The 17,940-nt window shown below is 46.2% G+C and overlaps 1 protein-coding gene across 11 annotated transcripts in view; it reads right to left on the reverse strand.

Annotated features, from left to right (window-relative positions):
- The window catches only part of MACF1 (microtubule actin crosslinking factor 1), a 225,318-nt gene that overhangs the window by 29,672 nt on the left and 177,706 nt on the right, over positions 1-17,940 (reverse strand). For 10 of the 11 annotated variants that reach the window (XM_090058664.1, XM_090058667.1, XM_090058656.1 and 7 more), the window contains 11 exons: positions 17,099-17,265; positions 15,494-15,653; positions 14,701-15,027; positions 14,085-14,169; positions 12,872-13,113; positions 8,977-9,183; positions 7,251-7,370; positions 4,806-4,913; positions 4,178-4,396; positions 3,280-3,483; positions 1,078-1,309 (listed from right to left, as the gene is read on the reverse strand). In XM_090058664.1, the coding sequence (XP_089914790.1) occupies positions 1,078-1,309; positions 3,280-3,483; positions 4,178-4,396; positions 4,806-4,913; positions 7,251-7,370; positions 8,977-9,183; positions 12,872-13,113; positions 14,085-14,169; positions 14,701-15,027; positions 15,494-15,653; positions 17,099-17,265 (2,071 nt within the window). Of the gene's footprint in view, positions 1-1,077; positions 1,310-2,410; positions 2,420-3,279; positions 3,484-4,177; positions 4,397-4,805; positions 4,914-7,250; positions 7,371-8,976; positions 9,184-12,871; positions 13,114-14,084; positions 14,170-14,700; positions 15,028-15,493; positions 15,654-17,098; positions 17,266-17,940 lie in introns of all 11 variants that reach the window. The other variant, XM_090058665.1, reaches the window with a different exon arrangement.

A 17,940-nucleotide genomic window follows, 5' to 3' on the forward strand; every position in this document is an offset into this window, starting at 1 on the left:
GACACAACATTTGAGCAAGAGTTCAAGACGGCCAAGACTATGAGAATATTCATTCACAAAGAAGCCAGAGGATATGAAAAACATTGAGATACTGGAACAAAACCTTTATACATCCACAGAACAGCTCTACCATGGGCAACTTTAGGACAAAGTTGGCCATACACTCCCTCCAATCAAACTCTGCCCTCCCTCCTTCTAGCATGAAATCTCTGCACTCAGATAGCTTGTGGGCTTGCCAGCAAAGGTGCCAATTACTGTCAGTTGGGTTTCTGCAATGGGGACATTTTGCCCCCTTGAATTAGGGACGGAGCTGATATCAACAACTGGCATCCCACTGGCCACCAAGAGCTATCACACAGGAACAGCTTGTGGTTACCATTGAAATGGACTGGGTTTGAACCTATTCCTGAGCCATCAAAGGCACCTCTCAATACCATTCCCCCTAGGAATCAAAATAAATCAGGGCAGCCTACCGGTATAAAACACACCACCTTTGCCATAACAGCTACTATATTTAATTGCATAGCATGTGCACCTTTTCCCCAAAACTCAGCTCCCCAAAATTAGGGTGCATGTCTTAAATGGAGAAGATAATTTTCTGACTGGAATAGAAGCACTCTGCTTTGATTCCTGCTGACAGCAGCAGTGGCATTTCTATTTAGGCAGCTGAGGGAGTCATTTAATGTAACGGTTCTTCATTCTTCAGGTGTTAATGATCATCTCGCTTTCTAATGGTCTTGAATGTTCCACTGATCAGGCTAATCTTTCTTTTGGCAATTTTGCTATCTTTTAGCTGTGACTGGTCTCTCTTCTCCTATTTCACAGCCTTGCAAATGATTTTTAGCTCTTTTCAAAGTCACAGCTCCACTCATGGAGACCAGTCTTGGCAGGATGAATGAGCTGAATATCAGGTTCTATCCCTGCTCTATGTAGCCATAACTCTCAAAAAAATCTTTTCTTCTGCCTTGCCAAAAACAAGATGCACATCATATTTAGGGGGTGTGGTAGGCAGGGAAATACGGCATATGGGGAAAAAAAATGCAAAAACCAAGCATGCCTGAGATGGCTAAGCCATACCTTTTGCTGCAAGGTCCTTGTCCGCTCCCTGCGACCGTGCAATCAGCTCCTCCCCACGGCGTTTCAGCGCCTCAAAGGATGGCTGCAGCTTCTCCAGCTCCATTGTGGCATTTTTGTTGTCACTGATGCACTCCCGGATTTTATCGACTTCTGCAGGTATTAACGGCGGCACGCGCAGCCGAGAGGACAGGTTCTCCAGCGTCTCCAGCATTGGCTCGATCTTATCATGGAACTGGAGAGAGGCATATCCATTAGGCAGGTCAGATAAGATTGATTAAGCAGGACTGCATTATTCCAACTAAGCACAGCATGCCCTGAACATTACACTCAGCCTTATCTGGTTAGAGAGAAATATCACTCCCTATAACACCAGTTCCACCTGCAGCTTCCAATTCGATTCCTGGCACTGGTTTTATTTGTCACTCGCAGCTATATGCTGAGTTAGACGAGATTGCAGCTAGAGCAACGTACAGAACAGACAAACAAAGCCATGAACCAAACACAGCAGCAATTTGTTGTTATCCCACAAAGCACCCAATTCCAGTGTACCTGGCACCCCTCAACTAGATGTGCATCAGGACCGAATCACATCAGATCCAATACGCGTGCAAACACACAGGTGGAAATGTGTGTGCGTGCGTTTGGTGCAGAGCACAGCCCAGTGCAATTCTAGCCTAGGAACCATCCCAACACAACTGCAGCAAGATGGTAGAAAGCGTAGACGCATGCAAATGGGAAAAACAATGGGGTGCTACAAGTGCTAGGCTTTCAGCTAAGCAAAAGCAGATGCCTGGGCTTAATGGGAAAGGAAGGAGGCTTGGCCACCTGTTAACTTTAGCATTACAAGTAATCTAGGAAGAGCTGCACGTCAGAATGAAAGGAGCATAAGGAGAAGTTAGTATTCTAACTTGCTGTATGGGCCAGAGGACTGGCTCTGTGATTTCCTCAGCTAGTCATTATGAGAGAGGGAACAACATGAAGAAAAGGGGTTCTAGGTGCAAAACTCTTTACTCTTAGACTAGCATAATAAGCATGAGCCAACCAATCCAGCTCAGCTAGGGCGGCAAGTTCTATGCGTGAGCGTAGACCCCTTTTTCAGTAAAACCCTCTTTGTACAGAACGTGTTCATTCTAAGCAGAAGCTCACTGTAAGTGAAGCTGCAGGCTGCATTGCAATGATAGAATTCAACGTGAATGTAATTCCAGCACAACAGGTTGTTCTTAGCAGATTCTGCTGCATAGAAATGTACACTAGAAACCTGGGTATAAAATAAATTATGACGCTAGGCCAAAAAATGAGTATGTAAATGAGCGGCTAACTTGGTGAGGCTTACCTCCGTAATCTGCAATGGTGGGGCGCAGTCAACACAACAATGAAATGGGACCATGTGGGGAAGACAGGAACAGGCAGCAAAACACAGAGATAACACATTCCACAATGTGAGTGAGAGATGAGACGTGAAGGGTATTGTGGGGGGAGGGGAAAAACTCGGAGTTAATACAAGTGCAAACCCAAAGAAGTGACTAAACAATACAGATATTAAAAAAAACCCCCAGACACGACATAAAAATTGTGCTACAATCACTGTAGTTATTGAAACACAGCTGCAATCGCTAATCCCCGGGACATGCAAGAGAAGATCTTTAGACCCTTGCTGAACTCCAGTTTGCACGATCCCTGCCCTTCCCTTCACACTGTTCTTTTTTCCACTTCACTGCTCCTCAGGAGATGCCCATTTACAAGGGATGATGATTTACTCTCCCATATAAAGGATCTTGTCGCTGTTCATTACACGCACAGAAGCTTCCTCCTTATTAGGAAACAGCCTCAGCTCTCTCAGCAATTCTTAGCGTCTCTCTGGACCCTTCCAGTTTGGGCACATGTGAAAAAAAGCCTTTTTAATGAGGAACATTATTGAGGCTGTAAAAATGTACTACCCTATTTACCCCCTCAGGATCCAGCGCTTTCAGCACAGCATTTGCAAAATCTACCAATAGAAGCCTTCACCTCTACCTCAAGTACTGTGCAAAGCACCACTGATGCTCCGGCCTGCTGACAAGCACCTTCTCTGAGCACATCCAATGCTACGTCATGGTAATAGGGCAAAACTAAACTTCCCGGCCTGCCTTCCCAGGGCCGGGAAAGCCATAAACATCACAAAGGCAAGCTACGGGCAAGCTTTGTGCGCCAGGAGAAACATACCTGAGTGGACTGGGACACAGCTTCATCTAATGCCAGAGCCCGCTGGCACACCTCCTCCTTGATTCTGGCGTACATGGCCTCTGCTGTCGTGTACTTCTCCTGCACCATCTCACCTTCCTCAGGGTTGAGCTCCTTGAGCTGCGGTCCAATTTTCAGCAGCTTGTCGATATGAGGCTTATGTTCGGCAATAGACTCCCTCAGTTGCTAAAGAATGGGAACACAGGTAAAGAGTGGTTTGAGTCTGAATCCACATGACACGGTTACTTTGTACAATGTCCGTTCGAGTGAAAATTCATGCCACGGATACTCCAGGTAAATCCTGAACAAGTCTGTCTCAAGTGCACAATGCCGGGGTATTTCTGAGGTATCAACCACCACTGCAGCCAGATGTCATACTTGCAATTTGTTCTGTCCGGCCATCTGAGGACTCCCCCATTCCCGTCTTATTTCTGAACCACCAAGCAGTTCTTGGCTCCCACACCACTGAGGGGCTGACCCTAAGGAGCCTTCCCTTCCTGGCACATCTCTTTCAGACAGAACGCTTGCTCCTCCCCATGCACAGCCTTGCTGTGGCCATCTTAAAGCCAGAAGGCAAAATACAAAGACAATGAAATTTTGCTGAGTTTGCACTGAAAATGTCTGTGTCAATTAAAAACTGCTTACTGCAGGAGGAAACAAATACCTGAGACTGACCAGATTCGCAAGTGCTGCTGTTGTATTAGGTAGCCAGAAAGCCCAAAAATAAAGAGCTCTTGGGCAGTTGCCTATCACCTGCTTATCTGCAGAACGCACGACAGGCCACTCCTAGCTCCACTGTCCGGAGGCCTCCCTGTTATACACCTGGCCAAATCTTTTCTGCCAGGTATAGAAGATGCAAGTGAAAAACCTCCCTCCTTACCCTCATATCCTCCTGCTGCTGCTTAAGCTGCTCGTGATCAATAGCCGGAGGGGGCAACTGGGCAATCAACACCTGCGTCTCTTCAATCCATGGATTCAGCTCTTCATACGTCTCCCAGAATTGGTTGACCAGGACCTGTGCCCGCTCTAAGCGGGCATAGCGCTCCGAGTTGAGCTGGCTAACAGCTTCATACTGCTTCACCAGAGACTCTGTTTTCTCCTAGGTGGAATGGGAGAAGACTATAGAGTTGGTGCTGGACAGAGGAGCAAAGAAAATAAGCCAGCTAATGGGAGCAAACAGAAGTGGTAGAAGACACTTGTGGTGGAGTTGGGTGATACTGGATATCAGAAATAATTCAACAAGCAATTTCCTATAAACATCGCAACAAAATTAAAAAGCCAATAAATGGGAAAAAAGATTTCAAGTGGGAGTGTTTGGAATGACTGCAGGTGGGCTGAATTTAAAAACCAAAAGGAAAAGAAACAAGGAAACAGATGCAAGAACTGTATGGTCCACTTCCCACGCCACGTCTTCATCACATCACTTGCCAGGAGTAGATCTATTTGAAATGCAGGATCTAACCTTCTCCTTTGCACAATACCCACGTGCATCAGAGACACTGGTTTACCTGTAGAATGGCTTTCTGTTCCTCCCCGCACGTTCCAAAAATCTCGTTTCGCTGGCTGAACAGCTCATCCATTGAATCTTTGTGCCGAATGATGTCTATGGAAAAAGCCTGTGGGAAGGAAATGTTCCAAAAAGAAAAATCAGAATAAACCATAAGCTTCATCTCCAACTGAACCCTTTGCTCTCCCCAGGTGGCTGTACTGGGGAGTGGACACCAGGTGCTCTGGGAAAGCAGTCAGATGCCTGACACCTCACCTACTGGAGGCCACTTCTACCAAGCAGATGAGAGACAGATTGCAAATACTGGATCAGATGTCCTACAGCACACTGAAAAACCAACTCTGTAACGCAACCACATTTCCTTCTCAACTGTGCTTTGGAGTTGCATTCTCCTTGCTAACTTGCCCTCTCATTCAAAAGCAGGGCAAAAAAATGGTTGAAATGAGAGATTGTGTTGGACTCAGAGAAAGCAGGGTCCACCTCACGTTCATTTATGCAGCACATCAGGAACCCACTACAGCCTTCCGGAAAGCATCTTTCCTGAAACCCCAGAGGCAATGGCAGAGCCAGGAGAAACAGACTGACCTCTACGCACCTTACAGAAAAGGTGGAGAGACAAAGTATTGGATGGATCCCACTCCTAATCCTTCCACGAATTTGCTGTGAGACTTTAGGTAAGTCAAACCATTGGGGGTCTCAGGTTTTCCATCTGCAATCTGTTTCATGGGGGTATTACAGGGTGAATTCTATTTAATACTTCAAAATACTTGGAGACAAAACTGTAGGTGGAAGAAGGAGCAGTAGTGCAAATAAAATGTATACTCGAAGGGTCATATGATTATAACAAGATCCCCACAAGGAGCTGGAAGCTAAGCCTAGCTCAATTTACCTTCATACGTGCCGGCTCATTCCCTCATCATTTTAACAATGATTTTTTTTTTAAATTCACAAAATCCAATAAGAATTTATGTTTCCATTATTATAAAGCCCCCAGAACCTTTCATTTAAAGCCATGCCCGAGGAAGCTGTTATTAACTTATTTAGCAAGTGTATTTTTTCTCTATAATCTTCGATAATCTCAATGCTCTCCATTGCAATGAGGTGGTCATCACTCCCTAGAGGCAACTTCCCATGTCTCTTTGCCCCAAATGGGGACGTCAGGAGGGAATCTAGAGCCACTACACTGCTCCACTGAAAGGAACGGGAATTGAAAAGCAAATGTAAAACTACGTGTTAAACCAAATACCGCATTTCCCTATTGACATTACATCTGCCATCTTTTGTGACCTTCACACCTAGATCTTTGTGTGCTTGTTAGATGCTTCCAAATGAAGCCTGTCTCCCAAAAGGAGATTTAAAACCACAGAGCTCTAACCATGATGTTCAGTACTAGACACTTAACAGGGAGTCAATAAGATGGCTAAACACGCCGTAGTCTGGGGTCAGGGGTGCAATATGGTGCTAAAAGTAAGTGCGTGTACAGGCAGTGGTCGGGCATTAAATGGAGCTATAACTGCTATTAATGCAACTCCATCTGGACTCTGCACATCACCATTTCATGAAAAGTAGCTCCCTGTGGGCTACAACAGAGAATCTGCAAAAAGGGGGGAACCTCAAACACACATTTATTCGTGTGAGTAGATGAAAGTTTTGCTAGCATTACCATAGATGGTCTATATGCCCTAAAGGGAATGCAAAGAGAGATAATTACATCTGCACAGAGCTTTGTACAACCCTAATTTAAGGGGGATAAAGACAGAAGTTAATAAGCCAGTGAAGGAAATGTGCAGAATCTTATAGATTCAAAGGCGTCTAAAAACAGAGGTCTAAACAACTGGAAGCGTGTAAAAGTGGGATGCATGGCAGGCCTGCGGTTAAAGCAGTAGAGTCCTCCATACGAGGAGCTGCTTGTGTCTAAATGCAGGTAATTTTTAACTTATTCGAACAATTCTGTGGTACCCAAAAATTCAGGTATTTCTGTTGGATAGGTGATGCTTAGTTGTCTAAATCACCATTTTTGTCTGTTACTTGTAGAAGAGATGGGTGTTTTATTATTCTCTCGGTGTTTCCAGACCCAGCTGCATAAAACTACCACGTCTCTTCAAAGTAAGATCATGTTACAATCCACCCAAACGATTCACCTTCCAATACTCCAAATCACCCAGGCTAATGAGCTGGCCCATACTCTGTCGTGCTTTATGGAAGCAAACACATTCTTCCCCAGCTAAAGCTGAGCTAATAAACTACCCATGCTTCCTTTCCAACACTGGCTCTAGCCAGCAAATTCATTTCTGCTTTTCGTGACACACCAATTAGTTGTTCCACTGGACTCAGCACCTCTGCTTCAATGAGGCATTTTCCTCTCTTCGCTGCCCTGGACAATTAGCAAGGTCTTGTCCACTCCATCGTGTAGCAAGGCAAAGAAGTGCATGCACCCTGCACGTACCTTTTGGACCTGCAGCTGTGCTGTGGTTTGGTCTTGCTCCAGACGAATTGGACCAAGGGCCATCAATTTCCGTTTGGTCTCAGTCACCCAGGCTAATTCTGCATCAGCAGCTTGCTCATACTAGCAGACAAGGAGAGGAGACGGAGCGCAACGAGTTAGCGGAGCACACAGCAAGGACGGCGTCGACACAGGCACGCCAGCACACACGACACTGACATACATCTGCTACAGCAGGGACAGTGGTCTTGCAGGGCGTATCACCTCTCAGGGAAGCGTGGCACCACTCCACGCATGGTACTCACGCACGGCTGTAATATAGCTGCCTCTAAGTGCCCACACACTCAGTTCTCCAGGGCAGCACAGCACACACTCAGCAAGTGTCCGCAGACACCGAGGTCCCAAATAAAAGCAGTGTGGGTTCATCAAGAACACTGGGGAAACACGCAGCAACATGCAAACACAACAGCAGGTCTGACCCCGCACAGAGGAAGGACACGGCTGGGCACCGAGCTGCAGACACCTCACACAGCAAGAGAGGCAGGGAAAAACAGGACCTTAATGCCAACACTTGCAGGCACATTTGATGGGGGAGGAAGTTACCCAATGGATTTAGTTTTGTTCAGCCTGTTTCTTTCATGCCACGCAGAAACAACCGCTGCTTTACTTTAAGCGGTCAATAATTGTTCGGCAATACTGAGGGAACAGCTCCACGGAGAGATGCCCCCTCATCTGACAAATGGCCGAAAGGGAGGCTGCTCCTTCTGACAGCCATCTGCTTCTGGCTTTGTGCAGACCGCAACAGAGACCAGACTTTTACGCCGTGAAACTGAAGTGACAAACTACATTTTCCTCCCAGTACAAGAGATTTTAAGGAGGCAGCACCCCTCCCTGCATGAGATTAAAGAAAATAGCCCCAGGTTTTATATATGTGATTCATAATAGACAGGCCAACTGTGGAAATGGTTAAATATTCAAATTCTCGCTGAGATTTCAGTGCACTTTCTAAACTTTGCAAACATAATCCATAAGTACTGGACTAACCGCAGGCAGCCACTGAAGAGCGACTCTGGCTGGAACAGGGTACTGCTGCTTTAGCAGGTTTTGAAGCACAGAGCAGCACTGCACCAACCACATAGCACTGCAGAATATAATAAGGCAAGCCACCCACGCCTTGAAAGCTCTCTCTCTCCACAGGGAGAGCAACCCCTCTTTCACATGGCCGTTTTTCTGGGCGCGTTCTGCTTGGGCTCAAAGCCCCTGGCATGGAGCACAGTCATTCGCTGCACTGTCCACGCCCCAGAAAACAGGACTTAACAGGATTCATATTCCGGGTAAGTCCACATGATAGCAGAACCAAAGATTTACATTTCTGGGCCTGGAAGTCACCTGCTTTGGACAGTCTACGTGAGAGCTGCATCCGTAAGCCAGCAGCACTAGATTCATGCACAACTCAAAAAGGCACCGGGTTGGCTTATCAAAACAGCACGAAGCTGGACTGGTGAGAAACCAGCTCAGCTCTGTCCCCAGTTCCAGCCCGCAGATTCCCAAGAGTACTCATTTCTCAGCACGGGTTTACGTTATGATTTGGCTCCCCCATCCTGCAGCGCTCATTCCTGAAGCTGTAGTCATACTGCTTGGGCTGAAGTGGTGGTGAGTCAGCCGCCTTTCTGGAGACCCCCTCTCCCCAGCTTGTTACCCAAGGAGGAAGCTGGCTTTACAGCATTACCTGCTGAGACCTTTGTATAGCAGCATCGATTTCTTCCACTCGCTGCTTGATGGTGTCACTGACCAGCTTGTACCGCTCGTTGGTGTCAGACACGAGTTTATCCAGCCCTTCACGGGCTCGCCAGGGCACCAGCTCCAGCAAGGCACGGCTCACTTCGTTCACGGTGTCGAGCACCAGCCTGCGCTCCATGACCTCCTTCTTGAGCTCCTGAAACCCACACACACAGAGCATACAGAGTACTGCGCAGTCGACTTTCACCTACTGCAAAGAAGGGGCCACTACATCTGCAACATTTCGGAGGCCAAGTTCCCTCCAATCTCTCCGACGCTGTAAGACTTGCAACAGATCTATTCACCAGAGCGTGAGCAATGCCATTACGTGGCAAGAGGGTCTGGGGCCCCGCAGGAAGGAGGACAAGGGCGGCCGTACAGCAGTTACATTCAGACGGTTGTGTGACCAGCTGGATGCCTCCAAACCTTTAGACCAGACTCTCTTCCTCCTTTATAAATCACTAAGTGGCTACACTCACATGCCCTCACCCAGCCCTCAGGAACCAGCCAAGAATGAAGATGGAGAGGGCCTGGAGGATGGGAATCTCCTGGGCCACCCAGTCCAGCGCTCTGCTCTCGCTGGCAGCCATGCTTTTTAAGCCTGTCAAGCTCCATCTGAAAACGAGTCACATGAAGTTGCCCTACCTCTTCTGTTGGGAGGCTCTGCCAGAACCACTTACCTTTCAGCCTAAACGTATTCAGGACCATCTTGTTCCCATCTGCTCTTGTGCCAGCCTTCTCTTTTAACCAACAGTTATTTTCTTCTTCCTCTCCACCCCACCCCCTTCCATTCCCCTGGCACATCTGTAGGTAGCAGTCACATCTCCCCCACAGGCTTCACAGACTAAAGAAGCCAAGTTCCTTTACTTTTCTCACAGAAGATCAGCTCTCCTTTCCCATGATCACTGCGGCAGCATTCTTCACGCCTCTTCCCGTTTGAATCCATTTTGCCTGAATATGAGTGACCAAAGCTGCATGGAGCCTTGCAGCTCCCCCCCCGCCTTGTGGAACAGCATTAATGATTCCCTATCTCTACCTGGAAACCCTTGACTGATCGCATTCCCCTTTCCCAAAGCCAACGTGGCAACTCATGGTGAATCAATCACTGGCTTCTACCCCCAGGCCTTTCTCTTCCTTGACTGCTCGTCTTGCTAGTTCTACTTCAGGGCACGGCCTCACATGTCAGACTATAAGACTTCATCCTATTCCTGTTACTCCTGCCCATGAGATCATTGAGCTCTTGCTGTCAATTTGTCTGTATTGACAATGTGCTGTCAGCAAGTTTCACAAATATTCTCCTACTTTCTGAGACAAGGAAAATATTACATAAGATTGATCCCAAGAATGACCTTGAGGAACTGCACTAGCAGCGTCCCCCTAGCCTGACAGCTCCCCTTCTGGCACTGCCCACTGTCACCTCCCTTCTAGCCAGCTCCTTATGCACTGCACGGTTCTTGTACTACCTGTCATCTTCTCTACCTGAACAGATAATTTCCCATCAGGGAATACAGCGCCCCTTTTACTGAAGACCAGATAAAGTAGATCAACCCCTTACCTCTCTCTAGAAAATTAGTTATATTTGATAATATATCAGGTTAGCCTGGCACGATTTACCTTTTGTAAACCCATGCTGCCTTTTATCCGGTTTTCCTCTCCCCTCCACGTCTTCAATTATTCTTTCCTTTAACATTTATTCTAAGCAACGCATGCTATTGAGGTTGTACTAACAGGTCTGGAATTGCTGGGATCACCCTTAAAGACAGGTAACATTTGCTATTCCCCCGTCACGCTGTGTCATTCCAAATTTGCTTAATTCATTAAAAATACTTGTTGCCAAAGCTACAGTTGCATCTGCCAATTTTTTTTTCTGACGTCTGGGGTGAAGATTATCCAGTCCCCCTGACTCAAGTACACCAAGTCCTTTCCGTTTTGCTTCCACCTTGAATGTGGCAATATCCATTTCCATAAAATCACTCTTATTCACCACACTGCATTTACCCTCATGTCCATCGCAATCATCGTTAGCAGCAGCAGCAGCAACACCGCAGCAGCAGCCCTCTGCACCTTCTGAATTCTATGAAATAGCCTTCTTTGCTGATCAGTCCTTTTAACTAGACACTCTGCTCACACCTGTTTCAGGTGGGTATTTGTCCAGTCAAGTCAGCAGCTCTGCCCTAAGGTGTTTCAAAAAAGCGTGGGAAATGTGTTCCAGATAGTTATTGCAACTTGAATTGACTTGAAGAAGTCCCATGGCTCCTCTACATTCAATCCCCTAAAACTTCTTAATCCAGGTGACTGCAACAACTCACTTGCTGGCTTTGGCCAAGTCTACTGTTTGAGGATTGTGAGCCTTGGTTACAGACTGTCTTGTGTTAATCCTTTCATTTAATTTAAATCAACTTGTAATCGCTTGGTCCAAGGCTAGTTCCCATAACTGGTGCTTCTATAATGTTGCCACTGCTTAAACTCAAGTTTAAAATGGCATCACCTCTCACTGACTTAGCAACTGTTTGGTGAAGTGGGTTATATTGTTATTAGGGGCATCTGTTCTGCAATGTGTACCTGGGAAGTGAAAGTCTCTCAAAATGACCACATTACTGGACACATCTCTCTCTAATGACCTCTACCCATACCAAATGTGATCTTGGGGTCATTAACAAACACCCAGTGCTACCCCAGTAGAACCTCTTACCGGCACTGCCTAAAATGTCTATGACGCAGACATTTTCTGTTATCCAGGCTTTCCCTTATTTCTCTGCAATCTATTCAGATCATTAACATATAATGCTATCACAACCCCTTCTTTCCTCTTCACCCATTGTTTCCTGCATTGCATACATCCTTCAATACCTGCACCATGGCCTGGCAGAGGGAGAAGACTCCATCTGTATGAGGCAGGATAGAAGGAAGTTCAGAGGGAATGGCAAATGGATATTTCCAAACTGACATTCTTTGGGAATGTGTGAAGAGTCAAGGGCTGAGGAGTTGGGAGAGGCAGTTAGGAAGGGCCTTGAAGATGAAGAATAGTCATTTGAATTTGATGGGGTGGGAATTGGAGGACACCTATACACGAGCATGGAGGCTGCTCTGACGCGCTGGAACTCCAGCACTTCAGAGCAGACTCAATTAATCGAGTTTGCTGGCCCATCGCAACTGCACTCCAGCAGCCTCCTGTGTCTCATGTATCTGTCTCCCCAAGCTTCAAAATGGCAGTGAGGCCGCTTGAACTAAAGCTTGTCGAACGAGCTTTTGTTCAAGCACCCCTGCTGCCATTTTTAAGCGCAGGGACGCTGATGCACAAGACAAGGCAGCGCTTTAATTAGAGCAGCTCTTGAAGCCACTATAATTAAAACGCCGCCCCCTCCGCCCCCAGAGCATGTGTACTAGTGCTTGGGGAGTCTGTAAGAAGGCTTCAAAGAAGGGAGCAACAGAGTGATGGGGGAAGGAAGATGACCTTAAGAACTGCTTACTGCATGGTCTGGAAGGTTTTGATGGGAAGAAGGTGGTAGAAAGGAGATAGTGACAGGCAACATATTTTCTGCTTTTGTTTATGCATTAATTGGTCTTGACATGAGCTTTGAAATGTCTGCGATTCAGCAATCCATATGCAGAAAAATGACTGCTTCCCTCAGTTGTTTCCCAAAGCAAAGCGCTGACACTTTTCCCTTCTACAACCCTCCACAAGCATTGTACTCAATGAGCAAACTGCATCTCATTCTACATGATAGCCTCTCCATCTCATTCACAAGTTTTCTCAGGGCAATATGCAGCTTCCCCACCACCCTCAGCGCCTTTCCTTCCAAAGAACCACTCACCCCTATCTTTGGCTGCTGAAAAGCTCTCACCTTTTGCCTCTGCTGGAACTGGGGGATCTGCTCTCCAGCAGGTGACTGTCCTCCACTGGACAACAGCTCCTCCTCCACCTCGCTCATCCAGCTTGTCAGCTCTTCGTGTGTAGACTGGAATTTGGTGGCCAGTTGCCGTGCCTGCTCCAACGTCCGAAGCGCCTTAGAGCTAGTGGCTGTGATATCTGAGTAACGAGTCTTGATGCCATCCAGCTTCTCCTGTATTAGCAGCACCTCTTCCCCTGTAAGATGGAGACACACGGTCAGTTCTGCATGTCTAAAGCTCTGGGCTTTCTTTTTAAGCAACTTGTTGTTCTTTTATTTTAAACAGGTACTTTTAGAGGCTACTTTTTTTTCCAGATCAGTGCGAGCAAGAAGCTGTTTTTACAGGTAAAAAGCTGCTCCTGCCGTTGATTTTTTCCTGCCAGCCAGAAACATCTAGCTTCTTCCCACAATGGAAATGAAGCCAGGAGCAAAGTCTTGTTTCACTTGGACTTGCAATAAAGTCTAAAGCAAACATTGCTAAGTTCTTGACTAATAAAAGAAAGAGACATGACTCTCTCTTCCTGCATAAGAGGAGGGGAAACCAAAAAACTGTGCTGGTCTTTTTTTTTTTTTTTTACTAATACAGATTTGTCTAAGGCAGAGGTCCTCACATTTGTTCACAGCATAGACTTCATCTCAACAGCTTGCCTTGTATCACCTCACCTCCCCCTCATAAACAAAATCACACCCACGTGGCAACGGCAGCAACTGCTTACATGGGAAAGTAATATTAAGGAAGTCCTTAGCATATTTTTAGCTGCTTTCCATGTGATTTAGCAGCTGGAAACTAGAAAACAAAAGTGTCTACCCTATATTACATGTCAGCTCCATGCAGACTGCCAGCAAATGCCTTGTAGAGGCCTTTGGAGACTTCTGCTCTACAGCCAGCGTAGCATGCTGAAGACCTTGGCACTCAGGGTCCACCAAGCAGGAAGAATGCACAAGGTACAGCAGCCACCAAGCTAGATGTGAAACGCCTCCTGCAGCTTCTCAAGAGTCCAAGAGGAAATTAGATTCAAGGATAAACAGCCTCCTCTCAACAAATTATTGCAGCTGACAGCAGCCAGGTTTCTAAGGCAGAAGCTTGACCGAGGAAGCGGCGACTGTGAGACGTGCCCAGGGTGGGGGGTCTCAGGAGGGTCAGAATCTAGTCCCTTCTTCTGATTACCTGTTGTTTGTTTCAGAAGCGCTTGCCCGTTTTTAATGGCTTGGTCCACATTCTTCTTTCTGTTCACAATCTCTTCATTCAGAGCCTGAATGGAAAGAGCCAACAGCAGTTACCCACCTCGACGGAGAGGCCTTTCAGCACTGCACGTTGGAGAGAGGACATCGATCCCAGAGAAAGCGTGACCTTTCTCTTCAGCTTGCAGGGGTTAGATGGACTGGCCTGGGATTTGTTGCCACACTTTACTCCCTTTACTCAAAGAGAAAAGGGCTGGAAATTTTCAAGGGAAAAGGTGGCCAACCTTGTTCGGTGAGGGAGCAAACCATTCAGATTCTACGAACCACCAGGGAATAATTCTTCTGAGTGCCCTTTGGTTCTGATGTATGAACCATCCCATGAGTTTAAGGCTGGAAGGGACCTCAAGGGTCATCAAGTGTAGTCCAACCTTAGCTTACTTTCTCTAAATCTTGAGAGGGAGACGAGGGGGGGCGGGGGGAAACAGAAACCTGTCCTAGTGCTGGTTAAAATTAAAGTCAAGAAAAACTCAAAAAATGGATCAAAACAGTCAACACAGAGTAAAACAAAGCAATCAAGGTGAAAGAATGGAAAATGGCAATACCAGCTGGTCAGCATGCTGCTTCTGCAGGACCTCCTGTTTGTAATCCTTTACGAAGACCAAGCTGAGCTTGTCCTCTACCTCGGCAAGCCAGTTGAGCACTTCCACCTCATCCTCCCCAAAGAGCCTAGCGTTACACAGGGCCTGATTGAGCAAGGCTGCCTTCCGGCAGCACCGATCCTCAATCTCACTGTACCGGGCCCAAAGCGTGTCTAGCTTCTCTGCCAGCACGCCGCGTTCAGCTAGGCAACTCAGGGACGAGAGGGACTGCCCAACGCTGACTGCCTGCTTCACCTCAGGGGCACGACTCTCTATTTCTTCCTCTAGCGCCTGAAAATCCGGATGACGAAGGCAAACAAACAAAGAAAAACGGACAACAGAAACAAAAGGGTTGAAACATGGAAATAAAAACTGAAAAAATGAAAACACAACAAATGTAATTAATGAACAAAATAAAGATAAACGCCTCCTGGGGACAGGCATGACATGTATCAAATACCAGGTTTAAAACAATACACAACATTTGTCCACGGAGAGCCAGTGGTGAAAGATGCAACTCTCACATATGTTATATTATGGCCAGAAGCAAACAGCGGGACTCCTGTGTCATGATTCCCCGCTTAATTTCTGAAATCGTGTGGCAATTTTTCCCACTGCTCTGAAGACTGCTTTGTGCACACCCTTGGTCATCTCATTCACATAAGTCTAACGACAGCGGGTATGGCCACCCAAGCACATCTCGGCAAATGACTGCACGCAGCAGTACTGTGCGCACGGCATGGGAGCCATTTCCTACCTTGTGACGAGTGATCTGCTGCTGGATTTTGGCCGTCTGAGTTCCAATGGGCTCAGAGTTGGCCAGTTTCTTCTCGGTCACAGACAGCCAGTCTGAAATAGGCTCCGTGGTTTCATGGAATTGCTTAGCCAGAACCAAGATATCTTCCAGTTGTTTTTGCCTACGTCAAGACAATAACAAAACAGCTGAGGACGGAGCAACCTAATGTCACTGTAAATAGTGTGCTGCGCTAGGAAACTTTTAATGCACTGCAATGGAAACAGGGGTCAGAGTGCAAATACCCTGAAACAAAGCACTGGAAAGAGGAACAGAAGTACCTCTGTTCAGTACCAGGTGTAACACCTTGTCAGGCAAGCTGGAAATGCAAACACACACCACATTCCACACAAACTGCAGACGAAGCCTCCTTCCCCAGATGTTGCTTTAGGGTCCAGTCCAACTTCCATTGAAGTCAAGAAAAAGACTGCCATTATACTGCTGTTCTATCATTAATGGCATCATCACGCAGAGACCCCCAAAGTGACTGCTAACATCCAAATGTCAAGCTTTTAAAGGCAGTTTGGTGAAAGACGTCAGACTGACAGCTCTGAAGCCTGCAGCCCACTTATCCCCACCAGAATTGCAAATATCAGTAAGTAGATTTGGCCCTTATGGACAGCCCTGCACCTCATTATATTACATTATGCAGCCATGTGCATCTTGTAAATGAGATTCAGGCAGCAGAAAGGTGTAAATATACACTGTGGTTGAAGCAGAAAGTCAAACTCCAAGGAATAAAAATAACACGCACCCTGTGAAGGGAATTAATCTCGTCTAAGCATTTCCACAGCATTATAAACTATGCCATCTGCTTCACCCTCCCAAAACACATTTGGTATCTCATGTTTTTCTGATCACTGCTTCCAGGATATTTCAGTAAAGGAATCTCACTGGACTTTCTAAATGTTGCGTTCCCCATGATTACAAAATGGCCCACAAGACTGACCAGTGGATTAACATAGCTGCAAATCTGAAGGGCTATGTTAGCAGAAAATATTTTGAACATCAGCTGGTTCATTAATGCATACTAAAAACAGTTAACAAACACAAGCACCACAGCTTCCACCACTCAAAGCAGCTTACAAGGATTCATTATAATGGACTACAGTGTAAATAATAAATGATAAAATGTATCCTTTTATTCATAAATCGGCCTCTACCGTGTGCAAAAAGTTGAGCTCTGTAAACTAATCTGAACACAGATCCTTGTAGGCTGCAAAAGAAGTTGTATTACACTACCTAATACAAAGATGAAGCAGATCACCGAGACTGACTCTGGCTTACACTGCCTATTACCAATGGCTTACAATGAATAAAGAGATTCCAGCAGCATCAGAGGCGTCTCACAAATAGTGCCCCACATCTGTCCTGAACCTTAAAAATCTCGTGCGTAGGGACTGGATTGCAGCAGAAAGATGCTAGGTTAATTCAGGGAAAAAAATATACATGGGGGCAAAGCACATCATGTGCTTTCCTGCTGGAATCATCTAAGCAGGCACAAAGGAATGTCGCCCCTTGCAAAGCTCAAGGGAAATGAAACCAGCCCTTCCCACTCTCCTGACTTACCTGGCTGCTGCCTTGCTGAGCAATCCTGCCCATCGATTTTCAAGACTTTCCAGCTGGCAAACAATCTTCTCCCTGTCTGCAGGCTCGGCTGACTGCGCTATCCTCCCACCCTCTGCCTGAATCATCTCCACAGTGGCCTTGCGATCATCGAGCAGCCGCTGGAGCAGCTTTTACATAAACGGTAAAACAAAGGAGAGGAAAAAGTCACCAAGTTACTAAATTGAGTCAGAAGAGCCGCTGTTGCCTCCGGAGACATCAAACCTTTAACTGTGTCTGAAAACCATTAATAAGCACTGGGATGAAACCAAACCAAGCTCAGGGAGTCAACAGTGAGGTTTTCTTCTTTCCAAAGACAAAGACCAAAAAAATGCTCTGAAATGCTTTTGTTTTACAGAGAAACTTGAGATCCTGCCTGGATTCACTCCAACTGTTCAGGTTAAGTGATAATGTTCTCTCCAACTTCCCATTCTAAAAAACTCATGTGCAAAACAGTGTTGCTGATCACAGGGTTACTATAAATATTTTCAAACTTCTTATTTTATTTTACCGTTGTTGACACATGCAAACTTTTCACTGAAGTATTAACAACACTGATTCGTAACCTGTGCTTGTTACTTTTAAAGGACCTATTTGTGTTTGGCTAGCCTTCTTATCTGTATATATATATTTTGTTCACACTCCAACACAGGCAACTATACACAGAAAAACTTCCTTGAACCGGATATAACACAGTAGCTGTTGGCATGCAGAAAAACAAGTTTGTTATAAGTGAAGGAAAAGAAAAACCAAACCAAGAAGGAAGCCAGCGTGTTGATAAAATGCCACTGGAATGCCAGAGCCAG

Source organism: Crocodylus siamensis, chromosome 7 (genome assembly GCF_052110815.1).
Source record: "Crocodylus siamensis isolate JL-2025a chromosome 7, ASM5211081v1, whole genome shotgun sequence".
NCBI classification, from domain to species: domain Eukaryota; kingdom Metazoa; phylum Chordata; order Crocodylia; family Crocodylidae; genus Crocodylus; species Crocodylus siamensis.